At 34.7% G+C, this 17,065-nt stretch overlaps 2 protein-coding genes across 4 annotated transcripts in view; one reads left to right on the top strand and one right to left on the bottom strand.

Moving 5' to 3' along the window:
• The window catches only part of kiaa0586 (KIAA0586 ortholog), a 154,434-nt gene extending 140,111 nt beyond the window's left edge, over positions 1-14,323 (bottom strand). Inside the window, exons 1-9 of one of the 2 annotated variants that reach the window (XM_048190914.1) lie at positions 13,980-14,323; positions 13,603-13,754; positions 13,458-13,519; positions 13,272-13,338; positions 10,743-10,812; positions 10,487-10,661; positions 10,185-10,397; positions 9,312-9,492; positions 6,952-7,101 (exon numbers count right to left, since the gene is read on the bottom strand). In XM_048190914.1, the coding sequence (XP_048046871.1) occupies positions 6,952-7,101; positions 9,312-9,492; positions 10,185-10,397; positions 10,487-10,661; positions 10,743-10,812; positions 13,272-13,299 (817 nt within the window). In that variant the 5' untranslated portion in view covers positions 13,300-13,338; positions 13,458-13,519; positions 13,603-13,754; positions 13,980-14,323. Of the gene's footprint in view, positions 1-6,951; positions 7,102-9,311; positions 9,493-10,184; positions 10,398-10,486; positions 10,662-10,742; positions 10,813-13,271; positions 13,339-13,457; positions 13,520-13,602 lie in introns of both variants that reach the window. The other variant, XM_048190913.1, reaches the window with a different exon arrangement.
• A 476-nt stretch (positions 14,324-14,799) lies between these two features.
• timm9 (translocase of inner mitochondrial membrane 9 homolog) lies at positions 14,800-16,025 on the top strand. Of its 2 annotated transcripts, none has more exons than XM_048190921.1 (4): positions 14,800-14,936; positions 15,239-15,297; positions 15,392-15,487; positions 15,606-16,025. In XM_048190921.1, exons 2-4 carry the CDS (start codon positions 15,259-15,261, stop codon positions 15,738-15,740), a joined length of 270 nt encoding a protein of 89 aa, XP_048046878.1. In that variant the 5' UTR covers positions 14,800-14,936; positions 15,239-15,258; the 3' UTR covers positions 15,741-16,025. The 2 variants fall into 2 exon arrangements, with proteins under 2 accessions (XP_048046878.1, XP_048046879.1); XM_048190922.1 differs by lacking the exon at positions 14,800-14,936 and adding an exon at positions 14,941-14,985.
• Positions 16,026-17,065: the final 1,040 nt, after the last annotated feature.

The raw sequence follows: 17,065 nt of genomic DNA, 5'->3' as shown, positions 1-17,065 counted from the left end.
CAGCGCTGCCATGCGCGCCTCCAGCGGGCCCCAGTGTCTGGCTAAGAGGGAACATGAGGCTTCTTGAATACGGTTAAACGAGCAGCTAAAGTCTCATGACTCAACTGCAAACAAAGCCTCCTGTATCGCAGACCCTCTGTGCCGTTTCCTGTGAGAGAACAAGCAGACATGCAAAAACAATCATCGCCGTTAATGATTGCAAAAAAAAAGCTGTGCTGTAAAATGTCTGGTAATTTAACCCATTAGAGAAATAACAAAAATTAAACTAACTGTTGTCTATTGTAATATATATTAAAATGTAATTATTTCCTGCGATGGCAAATCTGAATTTTTAGCATCATTACTCCAGTCTTCAGTGTCACGTGATCCTTCAGAAATCATTCTAATATGATGATTTGCTGCTCAAGAAACATTTATTATCATCAATGTTGAAAACAGTTGTGTTGCTTAATATAATAGATTCTTTGGTGAATCTAAAGTTCAAAAGAAAAGCATTTATTTGAAACATAATAAATGTCTTTACTGTCACTTTTGAATTTAAAAGCGGACCTATTATGCCCCTTTTTACGAGATGTCTCTGGTGTCCCCAGAATGTGTCTGTGAAGTTTCAGCTCAAAATACCTCACAAATCATTTATTATAGCTTGTCAAATTTGCCCCTATTTGGGTGTGAGCAAAAACACACTATTTTTGTGTGTGTCCCTTTAAATGCAAATGAGCTGCTGCTCCCGGACGCTTTCCAGAAGAGGGCGGAGCTTTACCAGCTCGCGCTTCGGTTGCTCAACAACAACAAAGCTGGAGAATCTCACGCAGCCAAAATGACGATTGTCAGTAACGGTGTTCAGCCTTACATTGTTCAAACCTGAGTCGGACACTGATGGAGAGACTCAGGAAGAACTTTTAGAATGCATCTGGATGTTTCTGAATGGTTAGTGGATAAATTTATGTAGTTGCTGTGGAGTTGATTCAACTCATCGACTAGCATGTGCCATCATGTTAATCTTTTGTGCAAATCCAGCGTTGAATTGACCCCCGTTTGTGAAGGAGTCTGGTGTAAAATGACGGCATGGTAACAACACTCTACTACAACAACTCTTCCTCTTCTCTAAAGCAGCTCAACATGGCCTCACCCCCTTTGTTGCATGTTCCTGGGGGCGGGGTTAATGTACATTTTGGGGTTTGTGATGTCACCAACCCAGGAAGCAGCTCACTGTAGTCCCTACCAGCTGATTGTTGTAGTCTTTAAAAAATGATTACTGTAAAAGAAAAAAATCTCTTTTTGCATTGAACTTTGACTTTTGTAACTTTTTATGCTCTAACAGCAACATTACACACCAACTAAAGTTAAAAAATGAATTCATAATCAAGGACCCCTTTTGCATCCTTAATAAATAAAAGCATTAATTTCTTAAATTCTTAACTAAAAAAAAAAAAAATCTTATAAAACTATATATACATATGTTATATGTGTGTGTATGTGGACCAATGGCAGACATGGAGAGTGTTTTAGAAACCTGTCTGAAATATATTTGGTCATAAAACTGATTTCTTTTTTTTTTTTTTCTTTTTTTTTTTGAAAAAAGCAGTTTGAAATAGATTTTGATGGACTGCAGCATGTCCATTACTCATTTACATATTGAAATGCCTGAATGAAGGTCATAGAAATTTAATAAAAAAATGTCATAGCACGCAAGAGGAAAAATTCCAATAAACATATATTATAACATGAAAAACAAATCAATAACTTCATTAACCAGACTGTAGCAGTCATCAATTTTCTAGGTCATATTTTTTCCAACTGCATTCTGGGATTGTTTACTGTGACAGATGAAATCAACAGCTCCTGACAGGTCTATACGACGTTGCCAACGTTACCGCACAGATTCCGATCCCTTTTCCCAGCTGCCGCGTGACGTCAAACCCACACACGTCCACAGCTGCAAAACATCAGCTGTAAAGTTTGAGACCCGTGGCTGCACGGAGATCCATTCTGCTGCTTTTATAATTACACCAAACACAGAGCTGTAAACAACAGTCAGCATTTAACATAGAGCTGGCACCACACCAAGGGCCGGATTCTCGTAATAGTGCTGCCAGACGCACAATGCCAGACTGCTGCCCGTCGGGAGCACAGCTCTTACATGGCGCAGTGCTAGTGAACACCTAAAAACCCCATGCAGTTTAAACTCAGCACGAACTCTACAGGGAAATGGCATAAAAAGCAGGGGTGTGAAGGTTTGTCTAATGCATTAAGTGCATTATGGGGCTCAAAGAACCTTAATGCATTTGAAGGCCTGGCTAGCATGTCTGTGCTCTATTAAGTTGTGACGCACGGCATGTGACCCACCCCCCAGCGCACATCAACACTGATGGAGGTCTCGGCAGGTAAGGGCACTGGCTAATAATATAGTCTGCCATTTATGTCGGAAAGGGCATCCCTGCGGGGTGCAGACAGACTCTCCTGGTATCTCCCGGTTGATATGGAAGCGGTGACAAGAAGCTTTCCAGCTTTCAAAATGTACAATAAACACGTTAGGATCACAATGTAGGTCATGGTGTTAATAAAACATGCTAGTGTATATATGTATTCAGCAAAAACGCACTAAATTGATCAAAAACGACAGGGAAGACTTTTACATTGTTACAAAAGATTTTTATTTAAAATAAATGCTGCTCTTTTAAACTTTCTATTCATCAAAGTATCCTGAAAAATCATGGTTTCCACAAAAATATTAAGCAGCATAACTGTTTTTAACATTGATAATAACAAGAAATGTTTCTTGAGCAGCAAATCAGCATATTAGAATGATTTCTGAAGAATCATGTGACACTGAAGACTGGAGTAATGATGCTGAAAATTCAGCTTTGATATCACAGGAATAAATTGCATTTTGAAATGCATTAAAGGTGCCCTAGATTCAAAAATTTAATTTACCTCGGCATAGTTAAGTAACAAGAGTTCGGTACATGGAAAAGACATACAGTGAGTCTCAAACTCCATTGTTTCCTCCTTCTTATATAAATCTCATTTGTTTAAAAGACCTCCGAAGAACAGGCGAATCTCAACATAACACCGACTGTTACGTAACAGTCGGGGTGTACGCCCCCAATATTTGCATATGCTAGCCCATGTTCAAGGCATTAGACAAGGGCAGGCCTCTGGATGTGCACAGCTGAATCATCAGACTAGGTAAGCAAGCAAGGACAATAGCGAAAAATGGCAGATGGAGCAATAATAACTGACATGATTCATGATAACATGATACTTATAGTGATATTTGTAAATTGTCTTTCTAAATGTTTTGTTAGCATGTTGCTAATGTACTGTTAAATGTGGTTAAAGTTACCATCGTTTCTTACTGTATTCACGGAGACAAGACTGTCGTTATTTTCATTTTTTAAACACTTGCAGTCTGTATAATTCATAAACACAACTTCATTCTTTATAAATCTCTCCAACAGTGTAGCATTAGCCGTTAGCCACGGAGCACCATCAAACTCATTCAGAATCAATGTAAACATCAAAATAAACACTGTACTTATGCGATTAGACATGCTGCATGACGAACACTTTGTAAAGATCCATTTTGAGGGTTATATTAGCTGTTTGAACTTTTTTATGTTGTTTAAGGCAAGCGCAAGCTCTTGGGGCGTGGAGCACGAGAATTAAAGGGCCACACACCCTGAATCGGCTCATTTCTAATCATGCCCCAAAATAGGCAGTTAAAAAAATGAATTTAAAAAAATCTATGGGGTATTTTGAGCTGAAACTTCACAGACACATTCAGGGGACACCTTAGACTTATATTACATCTTTTAAAAAAAAGTTCTAGGGCACCTTTAAAATAGAAAACAGTTATTTTAAATAATAATAATATTTCACAATAATAATTTCACAACTTATTTTTGATCAAATAAATGCAGCCTTGGTGATCAGAAGAGTCTCACATGAGAGACTTTCAGAAACATTAAAAAAAATCTTTCTGACCTGAAATTTTTGAACAACATACATGCATACATAAAGCATTTATATAATCAAATTAAATAACTGCACATTAGACAATTTTAAAGATTATGTCATCTCCCTAAGATAAGGTAACCGCATACTTTTCGACATAGTGTTTGTCTAGTACGAGCTAAAATTCCTACCCATAAATCTTTGATGAGGTAAGACCACATGAATTGCTGTTGAGGGCATCTACAATATTCATAACCCTTAATGTAAAATCTTCAGGCTTCTCCACCAACATGATTTGACTCCTGTTTCACCTACAGTATCTGATTTTACTATCTTCACTGCCAGTTTGGACACATCTGACTGACCTAAAGGCTAAATGAATAAAAAAAAAGATGAATAAAGAATGAAATGTCAAGCACTGACTGCAGTGTCTATTGTAAACATTTTCCTGCTTCTTGTTTAATTATAATACATGCAGTGTTTAAGATGACTTTTTCTTTAAAAAAATGACCACATGGAATGTTTATGCTTTTAAAAACTGATTTGTCACACCACAGGACCATTTAGGTGAACAACAAAACTGCTAAAAGGTGATTAAAAATGGAAATAAGGTGAATCTAGTGACTGACAAATAATCATTGTTGACATTTTAAATTAAATATTCATAAAAACTATTGTGTTTTTATTGTTATAGTCAAACATCAGAAATACTACTACAATTAATAACTGGTTTAGCATTTTGATTATTGGACAATAACATAAAAACTACCTGCATCATTAAAAAAATAAATAAAAACCTAAAATACACACATGCTCAGATACACTCATAAATTGAAAACTAAAATGCTGGAAAAAATCCCCCAAACACAATAAAAGCTGCTAAATTTATTTACCTTCTGACCAAAGCAGGTATGAGTTCTGATAATTAAACCAGTTCTAATACACATCTCCTAATTTCCTAGTGCATTACTCATAAACAGGTGAACATAAAAGTATCCTCTACACAACAAAATCTTCACACTCCAGATTTCGCCTCTCCGCATGTGTTTAATGCCGCTTTGATGATGTGCACGAGAAACAAAAGGAAGGTTGGCTAAAAATAGCCTGTTTCAATGGAGAGAAAGAACAGTCTGACAGCTGAAAAGATGGAGCAACGCTGCCACTGAAATAGCTGGGTTGCCATGACGACCAGATTGATGCTCACAAGTGACAAAATGGAGTCAGTAGCAACAGACATCTTACTGCAGAATTTTCCCACTGTCTCGATGCACACGACCCGGGCAAACCCACAACCTGAATCCTTTGTGTTTACGCTTGCTGATTTTAGAGTATCCCTGAATTTACCTCAAATTCCGTGGAATACTCAATCTGAAGGAGTGCATCGTTTATGTATGTAGTGTATGTCGAATGTGCGGTTATAAGAAAACAGACAGAACTAATGCTTTAGATGAGAATTTTCACACTCCAGGAAAAACACACACTGAAAAACTGCAAGCCATAATTAACTCTCTGTTCTCCCACACACATCCATCAACGTGAGTCTAAGAATAAGCTCCGACGTCTGGGAAAGCAATCCTGCGTTCATGTGGGAGACACCGAGGGGGTTGCAACAGCCGGCGGATTAGATTCAGGTGGGAAAATTCTCCCAGGTTTCAGACTGACGGGCGTGTGTCGGCGACCCCCATCTCTGAGCGCACGTCTCGCAAATTGGAAAAAGAGAAAATCAGGAATGTTGTTTGTGATAAGCAAGTACTCTTCCGATGCGTTTCGGCCTAGTCTAGTATACTCAAACCGCGGTTACACAACATTGCATAGGGTAATTCAGATCTACAGCGGCCTGTTTAATGACACACACTACTTGAAGACACTAAAGCAGCTGTGTTACCAGGTCAGCCTGTGCTAACATGCCCAAAGCTTTCCAATAACAAGCCTCTGCTCTCTTCGACAGGAGCAAAACAGCGTGACTGAGGCGAACAGCTTGAACTGTTCATATTTACACAGCTGTTCAGCGGTGACACCTCTTTCAACAACTGCTTTTTGCCTTAATTGGTTTTTTTTAAAGCAAAAGCGAGTCTTCAATTCAATCCGGAGGAGTGACAGATTGGTTGAGTGATGGTGTCTAAAGGGAAAAGGCATGCTCGGGGATAAATTACTGGTTTTGGACTTTGAGAACATGAGGTTCTGGGCTGAGCTGATCATTGTTGCCTCTTAAACAGGAAACTAAAAGCAGGCTGTTTCTTGGCGGAGGCGAAGCACAATGGATTCCAAAGCCTGTAGCCATGGATGCAATGAATGCCATTCGAAATTAGTGATAAGATATGGGACTTAACCAAAGAAAATATGCTGCAAAATTTGTGCAGGAGTAATTAATTAAAATGCTGTGACTACTTGCCAAAACATAGTCCATGCGTAATATGAAAAAAAAAAAAAAAACAGATATAGATGACAAAGGACTAATAACACCAACAAAAAGCAATAAATAAATTGCAGTGTATGTTTCATTTTTCTATATTTAGATATACTGCCTCACAAAAATGAAATCAAAAAGCAAGCATTTAATTAGCCAAGAAAGCTTTTAGATTCAACCACCCAGAATGTTTTGGGAGATATTAAAAAAAGACAGTTTTATGCTGTTATGGATTATCATTACCTCTGATTAATCTAAAACCTACATTACAATAATATAAAAGGAGTGGAAATTGTTTTTTTTTTTCTGTTCATGGTGCAAAAACTAAAATGAAGTAGTGACGCTACTGCCATCAAGTGGTTTTAACTTGAATGCCATCCATAATGCCACTCTAAGACTTAAAAAATAATTTCAAAGCTGTTTTGATAGAGTTGTGCATTGAAAAGAAAAAAAAAGGAAAGCTAAATGCACACACAAAATCTGGGCCTTGAAGCAAAACCAAATAATCAGATATTTGCCGTTAATGACCAAATTGCTTTCTGTCAATAAAACAAAAACAGAGAAAATGATACATGAGAGAAACCAACCTTGGTTTTTGAGAGAGGATCTTTGAGGTTTGATGGTGCTTCTTGATGATGTCCAGTGGGTGGGTTTAGGAATGACCTTCCGTGGTGCAGGGGCGTCCAGAGGGCTTTTATGCCCACCTGCTTGTTTCTCTCGGCGCACATCCTTTGAGACTGCAGGAGAAACGGACCAATGTAGAAACAATAATAATATCAGCACACTTTGTTTGGGTAATTCTGTATATATCCAAACATACAGTGGCCCCAAAAAGTATTTGGACACTTAAGCCAGCATTAAAAATATATAAAGGTATTTGCATTTTATAACAGAAATATCAAAACAAATTATTTTAAAGGTGCCCTAGAATTAAAAATTGAATTTATCTTGGCATAGTCAAATAACAAGAGTTCAGTACATGGAAATGACATACAGTGAGTTTCAAACTCCATTGTTTCCTCCTTCTTATGTAAATCTCATTTGTTTAAAAGACCTCAGAAGAACAGGCGAATCTCAACATAACACCGACTGTTACGTAACAGTCGGGATCATTAATATGTACGCCCCCAATATTTGCATATACCAGCCCATGTTCAAGACATTAGACAAGGGCAGCCAGTATTAACGTCTGGATCTGTGCACAGCTGAATCATCAGACTAGGTAAGCAAGCAAGGACAATAGCGAAAAATGGCAGATGGAGCGATAATAACTGACATGATCCATGATATCATGATATTTTTAGTGATATTTGTAAATTGTATTTCTAAATGTTTTGTTAGCATTTTGCTAATGTACTGTTAAATGTGGTTAAAGTTACCATCGTTTCTTACTGTATTCACGGAGACAAGAGAGCCGTTCGCTATTTTCATTTTTAAACACTTGCAGTCTGTATAATTCATAAACACAACTTCATTCTTTATAAATCTCTCCAACAGTGTAGCATTAGCCGTTAGCCACGGAGCACAGCCTCAAATTCATTCAGAATCAAATGTAAACAATATAACAGTATACAATACTCACATAATCCGACGCATGCATGCAGTATGCATGACGAACACTTTGTAAAGATCCATTTTGAGGGTTATATTAGCTGTGTAAACTTTGTTTATGCACTGTTTAAGGCAAGCGCGAGCTCCGGGGGCAGAGAGCGCGCGATTTAAAGGGACCGCAATCTGAATTTCTAATTATGCCCCAAAATAGGCAGTTAAAAAAATTATTTAAAAAAATCTATGGGGTATTTTGAGCTGAAACTTCACAGACACATTCAGGGGACACCTTAGACTTATAGTACATCTTGTAAAAAAACATTCGATGGCACCTTAAAAAATAGCAAGAAATAATACACTATTCGAAATGAAGTCAAACCTGGTTATTGTTAAAGGGTTAGTTCACCCAAAATTGAAAAAAGCCGCCGTTCAGACGTAGAACCTGGAAGCCCTGAACGTAAACAGTGTAGGAGAATGACACAGAAGAGAAGAGATTGTTGAATAAAGTCGTTATTTTTGTTTTTGCGCACAAAAAGTATTCTCATCGCTTCATAAAATGAAGGCTGAAACACTGCAGTCATGTCAACTTTTTTAACGATGTCTTTAGTACCTTTCTGTACCTTAAAAATGTCAGTTAAATTGCTGTCTATGTAAGAGTCATACAGCTATTGGATTTCATCAAAAACATCTTAATTTGTGTTCTGAAAATGAACAAAGGTCTTAAGGGTGTGGAACGACATGAGGGTGAGTAATAAATGACTAACTCTGTTTAGTTCCGGTCTCTATGAAGCCTCTCCTTCCGAAAGCACAGTGTGCTCCGATTGGTCGGCTGGACCAGTGTGTTGTGATTGGTCAACCTCTTGAGTGAGTTTCAACACACTAACACAACTCAACCAGGCCTCGCCTCTCCTCTTTTTTTTTTTTTTTTTTGTGAATGCATTGGTCGTGAATTATTTAATAGGGATAGGGATATTGTGACGTGTTTGTTCTCAGAAAAAAACTGAAGACTACAATCGAGGTGTTTCAGGGAGTTTGGAATCAGCGCTTGCTGATATAGAGAATAACTCCCTTTGGAGTGAACTTTGTAACTTTGCAGACCTTTTTTATGCTCAAACACCAACATCACACACTACAGAGAGTTGAAAATGTAAAAAAGCATAACAGGACACCTTTAAACATCCAAAAGTGTCAAAATACTTCTTAGTGCCACTGTATTTATAGATAACATGTTATAGATAATATGACAAGGTCAAAATATTTACTATTATTAGAATAGCTCATATTATTACTAATTTCTAAAACTTTCTATGTCATGGTGATTAATTCCGCCTCTCTGACAAAATCTGCATTTTGCCATTATAGATTCTGAAAATATTCAGACACATCTACTACAACTCACCTGACACTGGGCTTCTAGCAGAGGGTTGATCAGTGGCTGAGAGTCTGATGCTGCGACTCCCTGAGATCTGAACTGGCTGAGAGTCTGTCTGGGTGATTCCAGAGCCTGTGTGAAGGGTGAACTGCGAGTCTGTGTTCGCACGAGCCGCTACAACATCCAGAGCCGAGCCCAAGAGACGATTCTAAAGACAGAGGAGAGCGTCTGTGAACTGTGGCATATGATAAAGTAATGCACAAATTGACAAACACAACCAATTATTAAGCAAACCTCTGCAGGTCTCTGAAACAAAGATGCTATACAACAACACGTGACTGCTTAAAACAGATGGAAGTCTTTTTTCCAAATAAAACAGTTCAGTGTATTAACAGTTCAGTATATTACACAGACCTAATCTGTTCAGTATTTGGTACTTAGTTGCCTTGAACAAAGAACTATACTTCTATAAACAAGTCAGCATATCATAACAGAGGATATCAGACATTTGACTGACCTAAAGGCTAAATTAATAAAAAAGATGAATAAAGATGATTCTAATTATATAACTAAATTATGTTTTTGGTGCAATAAACCTTGTATATCATTTTAAGAAGACTTAAAATAAAATGATATTTTATATATATATATATATATATATATATATATATATAAAACAAAAATGAAATAAACAAAAATAAAAAATAGAACAAAAAAAGTAACAAAGCAAAAACATAAAAATGAAATGAACTAGAAACAAAACAATACAATAATGTATTTAAAAAAAAAAAAAAAAAAAAAAAAACACGATGACAGAACAAAAGTAAAAAAAAATAAACAAATAAAATAAATGTCAGATTCTGCATCTCCGGATGTGGACAGAGATCTTGCTGTCTTTACCTGCAGTTGGATCTGCTGACATTGAATTGTCTCCAGGTGTTGCAGTCTCTGCTGGATCAGAATGTTAAGCTGCTCTTCCAGATGGGCCGCTCTCCCAGCAGAAGTGTTCTCAGTACTGGCTGCCCTCCCCGGCGGGACACTGCCCTCTGCTGCCTGCAACCTCCTCAGCTCAGCAGTTACCAGTGTGATCTGAGCCTCCATCTCACTCTGAGCCTGAGGGGCCGAACAAAGACAGTTTAAGTTGACTGCTATAATACTGTAATACTTTTTGAATTCATTAATGTTATAATGCTAATGTCTACCTTCATAAGTGGTGCTGTGGCAGCAATAGTAGCAGCTGTTACAGCTGCCACACTTGCAGAAGTCCCAGGATCTCCTAATGGAAAAGCAGGATCTGACTGGCCTCTTGGAGTCTGGGATCTGTCTTGGCCCAACACTTGTACGGTCACATTTCGTCTTAAAGGGGCACTTTGGGATCTGAGACACATAGTGAAATATCCATATGTGCAAAATGACCATGATTGATCATAGGAGCGACTTAATGGAAGCAGACATTACCTCTTCCTGAGCGCTGCAGCAACTGCTTCTCTCCCATCAGCAGAGTAAGTAGAAATTTGCACATCTTCACCTGCAGTGTTCAGAAATGTCAAATCAATTTACATTAGTGGCATTTAGCACGTGAAAAAGAACATAAGCATAGTTTATAATAAAAAAAAAATAAAAAAAAAATAAATTATATTATATATATATATATATATATATATATATATATATATATATATATATATATATATATATATATATATATACAATAATATGGTACTAACATAATTCAATATAATATAACCATAATATACTATAACACAATAATTAATAAAACACAAGATTAAAAAAATAAGTCAAATTTAGATGAAAACAAACTAATAAATGAGTAAATGAGCAAATAAAAAATAGATTACAATAATAAGTAAATAAATAATAATCTATGTTAGATATTATATATATATATATATATATATATATATATACACACACACACACACACACACACACACATACTACCAGTCAAAAGTTTGGAATCTGAATTTTTAATGTTTTTAAAAGTTGTCACTAGGGATGCATTTATTTAATTAAAAATACAGTAAAAACAGTAATATTGTGAAATATTATTACAATTTAAAATAACTGTTTTCTGTTTGAATATATTTTATAAAGTAATTTATTCTTGTGATGGCAAAGCTGAATTTTCAGCATCATTACTCCAGTCTTCAGTGTCACATGATCCTTCAGAAATCATTCTAATATGCTGATCTGCTGCTCAAGAAACATTTAATGTGTACAATTGTACAAAAATATTTGTGTACAATATTTTTTTTCAGGATTATTTGATGAATAGAAAGTTCAAAAGAACAGTGTTTATCTGAAATCTAATCTTTTGTAACATTATAAATGTCTTTACTGCCACTTTTGATTGATTTAATGCATCCTTGCTGAATAAAAGTATTAATTTCTTTAATTTCTTTTCAAAAAAATAAAAATAAAAATTCTTACTGACCCCAAACTTTTGAACGGTAGTGTATAATGCTACAGAAGCTTTGTATTTCAGATAAATGCTGTTCTTTTGAACTTTCTATTCATCAAGGAATCCTGAAAAAAAAAGTACACAACTGTTTTCAACACTGAAAATAATCATAAATGTTTATTGAGCAGCAAATCAGCATATTAGAATGATTTCTGAAGGATCATGTGACACTGAAGACTGGAGTAACGATGCTGAAAATTCAGCTTTGCATCACAGGAATAAATTATATTTGTCAAATATATTTAAATAGTACACAGTTATTTTAAATTGTAATAATATTTCACAATATTACTGTTTTTTACTGTATTTTTAATTAAATAAATGTAGCCTTGGTGAGCAGACGAAACTTCTTTTAAAAACATTAAAAATCTTAGTGGTTCCAAACTTTTGGACTGTACTGTATATATATAGACACACACACGCATACTACCAGTCAAAAGTTTGGAATCTGAATTTTTAATGTTTTTAAAAGAAGTTGTCACCAGGGATGCATTTATTTAATTAAAAATACAGTCAAAACAGTAATATTGTGAAATATTATTACAACTTAAAATAACTGTTTTCTGTTTGAATATATTTTATAAAGTAATTTATTCCTGTGATCAAAGCTGAATTTTCAGCATCATTACTCCAGTCTTCAGTCACATGATCCTTCAGAAATCATTCTGATATGCTGATTTGCTGCTAAAGAAACATTTATTGTTTACAATTGTACAAAATATTTGTGTACAATATTTTTTTCAGGATTCTTTGATGAATAGAAAGTTGAAAATAACAGCATTTATTTGAAATATAATATTTTGTTACATTTTAAATGTCTTTACTGTCACTTTTGATTGATTTAATGTGTCCTTTATGAATAAAAGTATTAATTTCTTTAATTTCTTTTCAAAAAATAAAAATAAAAAATTCTTACTGACCCCAAACTTTTGAACGGTAGTGTATAATGCTTCAAAAGCACTGTATTTCAGATAAATGCTGTTCTTTTGAACTTTCTATTCATCAAGGAATCCTGAAAAAAGTACACAATTGTCTTCAACACTGACAATAATAAGAAATGTTTCTTGAGCAGCAAATCAGCATATTAGAATGATTTCTGAAGGATCATGTGACACTGAAGACTGGAGTAATGATGCTGAAAATTCAGCTTTGCCTTCACAGGAATAAATTACTTTTTAAAATAATTATTTTATATATATATATATATATATATATATATATATATATATATATATATATATATATATATATATATAGTAATAATATTTCACAATATTACTGTTTTTACTGTATTTTTAATTAAATAAATGCAGCCCTTTGAGCAGACTAAACTTCTTCTGGTAGTGTGTATATATATATATATATATATTATTATTATTATAATATTCAAATTAGGTCTTAGATGACTTTTAAATGATCATATTTGAGGTCCTTTGCATCTAAAAGATTGAAAACCCCTGTACAATAATATTATATTAGATTATATAATATAACAAAAATTCTACCTTTTGACTTTGAGTTTCCTGTCTGCATGACTGTATTTTGACCTTTACTTTTCTCTTTCCTGGAGGCCTACGTGACAGACACTTTTGTTAATTAACACAAAAATGATAAAATACTTTAATCAAGATAAGTTTAAATTGTTTAGAAACAAACCAAATATAAGTAAACCCAAGTAAACAAAATCTCACTTTGTCAAAAAGCTCAGCAAATTGATTTGATGGTCCAACAGCCTGTTGTTCATCTGGTCGAGCTGAATTCAGATAAACATGAATTTATTCTATTAATCATTTAATTGATCTCACAGTTGAACTAAAATCAGTCTAATGGTGTTACCTGTATCTGCAGCTGAAGGGATATTCACAGGTGGGATTTCTTTCTCATACACAGAATGAACATGTTCAGAGTCTGACAGTCTCCTGATGTAAATGTCAACTGTATTCTGGCTCTTATGCTGTATTTCCTCTCTGCTGACAGCCAAAGCAGCTCTGGTTGAGTGAATTAAAACATCTGCTGCATCAGAACTGGACGCAGAGTCGTTTAAGTGTGTGTTATTGATCACAGACACACAACAAGAGTCCATTTCCACTTCTATATCAGTAATAAGACAGTCCAAAAAGAGCTGTAGGTTGTTGTTCAGTGATGTCAGTCTTTAAACGGTAAATAATAACAACATTGTACGCGCCCATTAAAGCGGTTATAAAGCGTCTTACCGTACGGGTGAAGTCAGTATAACATAACGATTATTGTAAGGATTTCCAGAGATGTCCGCGGATGACACACGTCAATCACGCTGATGTTGTTGTCAGGATTCGTTTTAAATTTCCCGCCGCAGGTGATTTTTAAAAGCAACAAGTTGGACCAGCCTCTCTTATTTCTGTTATTATATTAAATCCCGTCTCCATATCGTAGTATTTTAATGTGATATTCAAAGGAAGCTTTATTTCAGTTCACTTCAGCTGTAAGTCCAGTTATTTTCACAGCGTCGATAGTTGCCGACAACAAAACTACACAACTGTGATCTTGAAAACAACGGCATGACGTTAAACAGATTTCAAAATAAAAGTTTGTCTTTTCTTTGTTTTGGTATCAGAAGTCTTTACACTGCTGCCCCCATTTGGACGATATCAGAATATGTTTGGTGTGGAAAACATCAGAAAATAAATATTTATTTGCTTTTGTTGTTGTTGTTGTTTAGTCTTTATCTATAAATGTATCTAAATCTAAGGAATTTTAGAACATGCGTGGTTATGAATTATGCTTTTTTTATACTGTAAGACAAATAATGATTATAAAAAAGACTGAAAGTAAAAAAAAAAAAAAAAAACTGTTTTACAATATTTAATATTTTAATATTAAGATGGTCAGATTAAGAACTTAAATAATCAAAATAAGGGATGGTTGTCCTTTACTGTTTATCATGACATTACATGTTAAAGAAGAAAAGTGTTATAGACTAAAATTAAACTCTTCATAATATACCTCCAAACAAGAGCTTTTTTATAGATAATTTTTAAGGATGCGTACTGAATATTGGATTCCCTCATAAATGTTTTCAGTTTTTAATTCATAAGGGCTCTTATTTGTTCCGAAAGTGCCGCTGTGAAGCAGCGGATATCTATTTGTTCTGTTCTCACATGTCCTTCAGATCCTGAGCTTTGACAGCAAAGGTATCCGCATTACTGTTTTATTTATTTTTTTAATGTCTGTTGCTTCTTGGTACGTTTGTTGTCTAAATCTTATTTACTATAAAGCTATTATTGATTCAATTGTTTTGAAAAGCATTTTCAGTGTTATAAAATTGTACATGTGAGGTAATGCTAAAGGCTAATGTAGCCACTTATCATCAAACTGATTTGCTCTGAGGCCTCTGTCACAAGAGAATTATTTAGTTGTTCGCTGTCAGTGAGAACAGGGAGGTCTGCTGTTTTAATGAAATGCTTGTAGTAATTTTATTTAATTTTATTCACAGCATCCTACTGTATTGTGAGTATGGCAGCTCAGGTTACTGAATCAGACCAGATCAAACAGGCAAGAGGAACCTTACAGACATAATCATACACACAGTCTATTTATATTTATAAAATCATTCATCCCTTTTATTGGCCATCTTTGTATTCTGCAGTTCAAAGAATTCCTGGGAACCTATAATAAGCTGACAGAAAACTGCTTCATGGATTGTGTTAAAGATTTCACTACAAGAGAGGTCAAGCCAGAGGAGGTGTGTGATTATGGTTATATTTCTGCTAGCTTTCTTTCTTAAATATCCTTTCAAATAAATGTGAAGTTATTATTAAACCCAACTATGAATTTGACTTTAATGTAACTTTTATTTCCAGACCTCATGTTCTGAGAGCTGCTTACAAAAGTACCTGAAAATGACGCAGAGGATCTCCATGCGCTTCCAGGAATATCACATCCAGCAGAATGAAGCATTGGCTGCTAAAGCCGGCTTGTTAGGACAGCCGCGATAATCGACTACTGCTGGACTGAACTCCAGACCAGTGTTCCAGCATGGAGCAGGGCCCTCCAAACTGGAGCAGCAAGACAGAGGACGCAGGCACTAGGAATAGTGTGAGAAGGCCTCTCATGTCTGCCAGCTCTCCGGATAATTGACTTGTTGGGATTTTTGGTTTCCCAAAGGACAGACACTCTCATTTTGACCGTCATGCTGGTCTTCTGTAAAATTTGAAAGATCTTAATTGTTTTTGTTTTTTTTATGTTAGAATGCTACAGAATAAAATGTTAGTCAACTCTAACATTCAGTCTTGTTCATGCATAATTTATCAATGAAATAAAAAAAAAACAAAATGCTTAACTAGGATGAATTCTGATCTATACTACACTGAAAAAAAAAATACTTGTAGGATTTACTTGATAAAATGTGTTAGTGCAAATTGTTACAACGATTTTAAGTTAATTTTACTGCTACTACTCTGTACAACATACCTTTTATTATCAAGGAAAATCTACTTACTATTGAGCTTAACATTCTTAAAGAAATTAAGTAAATATTACTTAATTCTATATATAAAATAAATATAATTACTTAAGTTAAGAAAATATGTTATAATAAAGTTTACTTGGCAATACTTTTACTCAAATAATATAACACTGAATTAAACCATGCTTTTAAAGTGTATGCCTTACTGAGAAACATCTAAGTAAATAATACAATAGATATCTTGTAGACACCATATATACATAATAGAAATAATGTGGCAAACAGAGACTTCAGGCAATATGATAGACAAAGATGGTAACATTTGATTTGAGTATAAATGTGTAATTTTGAGTAGATGTCACAGAATCTAAAGTTACTGAACCTAACAACAAAAGCAATGACAAAACAGTGTACATATATATATTCTTCATGCCCCAGTGCATGATGGGAACACCAGTATCAGTAGTTGAGTAGGTTTTACTTAATTTTATATCGTTGATATTTACGCTTTAATTTCTACATGCTTGAATTGAGTATTACGGGTTTTACGTTGTTTTTTAAACTCTTGCCTGAACAACTTTTTCATGTAGAAATTACTTCTTTTTTTTTTCTGTAGTATCTGGGTCAATCTTACAAAACATGCCCAGGTCATAGTTCGCCTGAAATTCAAAATAAAACTGCATTTTAGTCTGCAGTTACACTTCTTACAATAAAATACTGGGATTGGTTTGTGAAAATTGTGAGTGTCAAGACATTATGTTCTAAAAATACAGTTGTGTATTTCAAAATTAATGGTGTTGAAATTGTCTTATTTGTGAATGTTCAACCAGTAAATAAAGACAAAGAAAAAAAGAA

The sequence above is a fragment of the Megalobrama amblycephala genome, linkage group LG5 (assembly GCF_018812025.1).
Source record: "Megalobrama amblycephala isolate DHTTF-2021 linkage group LG5, ASM1881202v1, whole genome shotgun sequence".
Classification (NCBI taxonomy): Eukaryota; Metazoa; Chordata; class Actinopteri; order Cypriniformes; family Xenocyprididae; genus Megalobrama; species Megalobrama amblycephala.
The sequence above is the reverse complement of the archived record's forward strand: the minus strand, read 5'-3'. Positions and strand labels throughout refer to the sequence as shown.

Excerpts from the sequence above, each read along its gene's own strand:
- timm9 (XM_048190921.1), top strand. The coding sequence starts at position 15,259 with ATGGCAGCTCAGGTTACTGAATCAGACCAGATCAAACAG. Across the intron at positions 15,298-15,391 it reads AATCAGACCAGATCAAACAG|TTCAAAGAATTCCTGGGAAC; the intron begins GCAAGAGGAACC and ends TGTATTCTGCAG. Across the intron at positions 15,488-15,605 it reads GAGAGGTCAAGCCAGAGGAG|ACCTCATGTTCTGAGAGCTG; the intron begins GTGTGTGATTAT and ends TTTTATTTCCAG.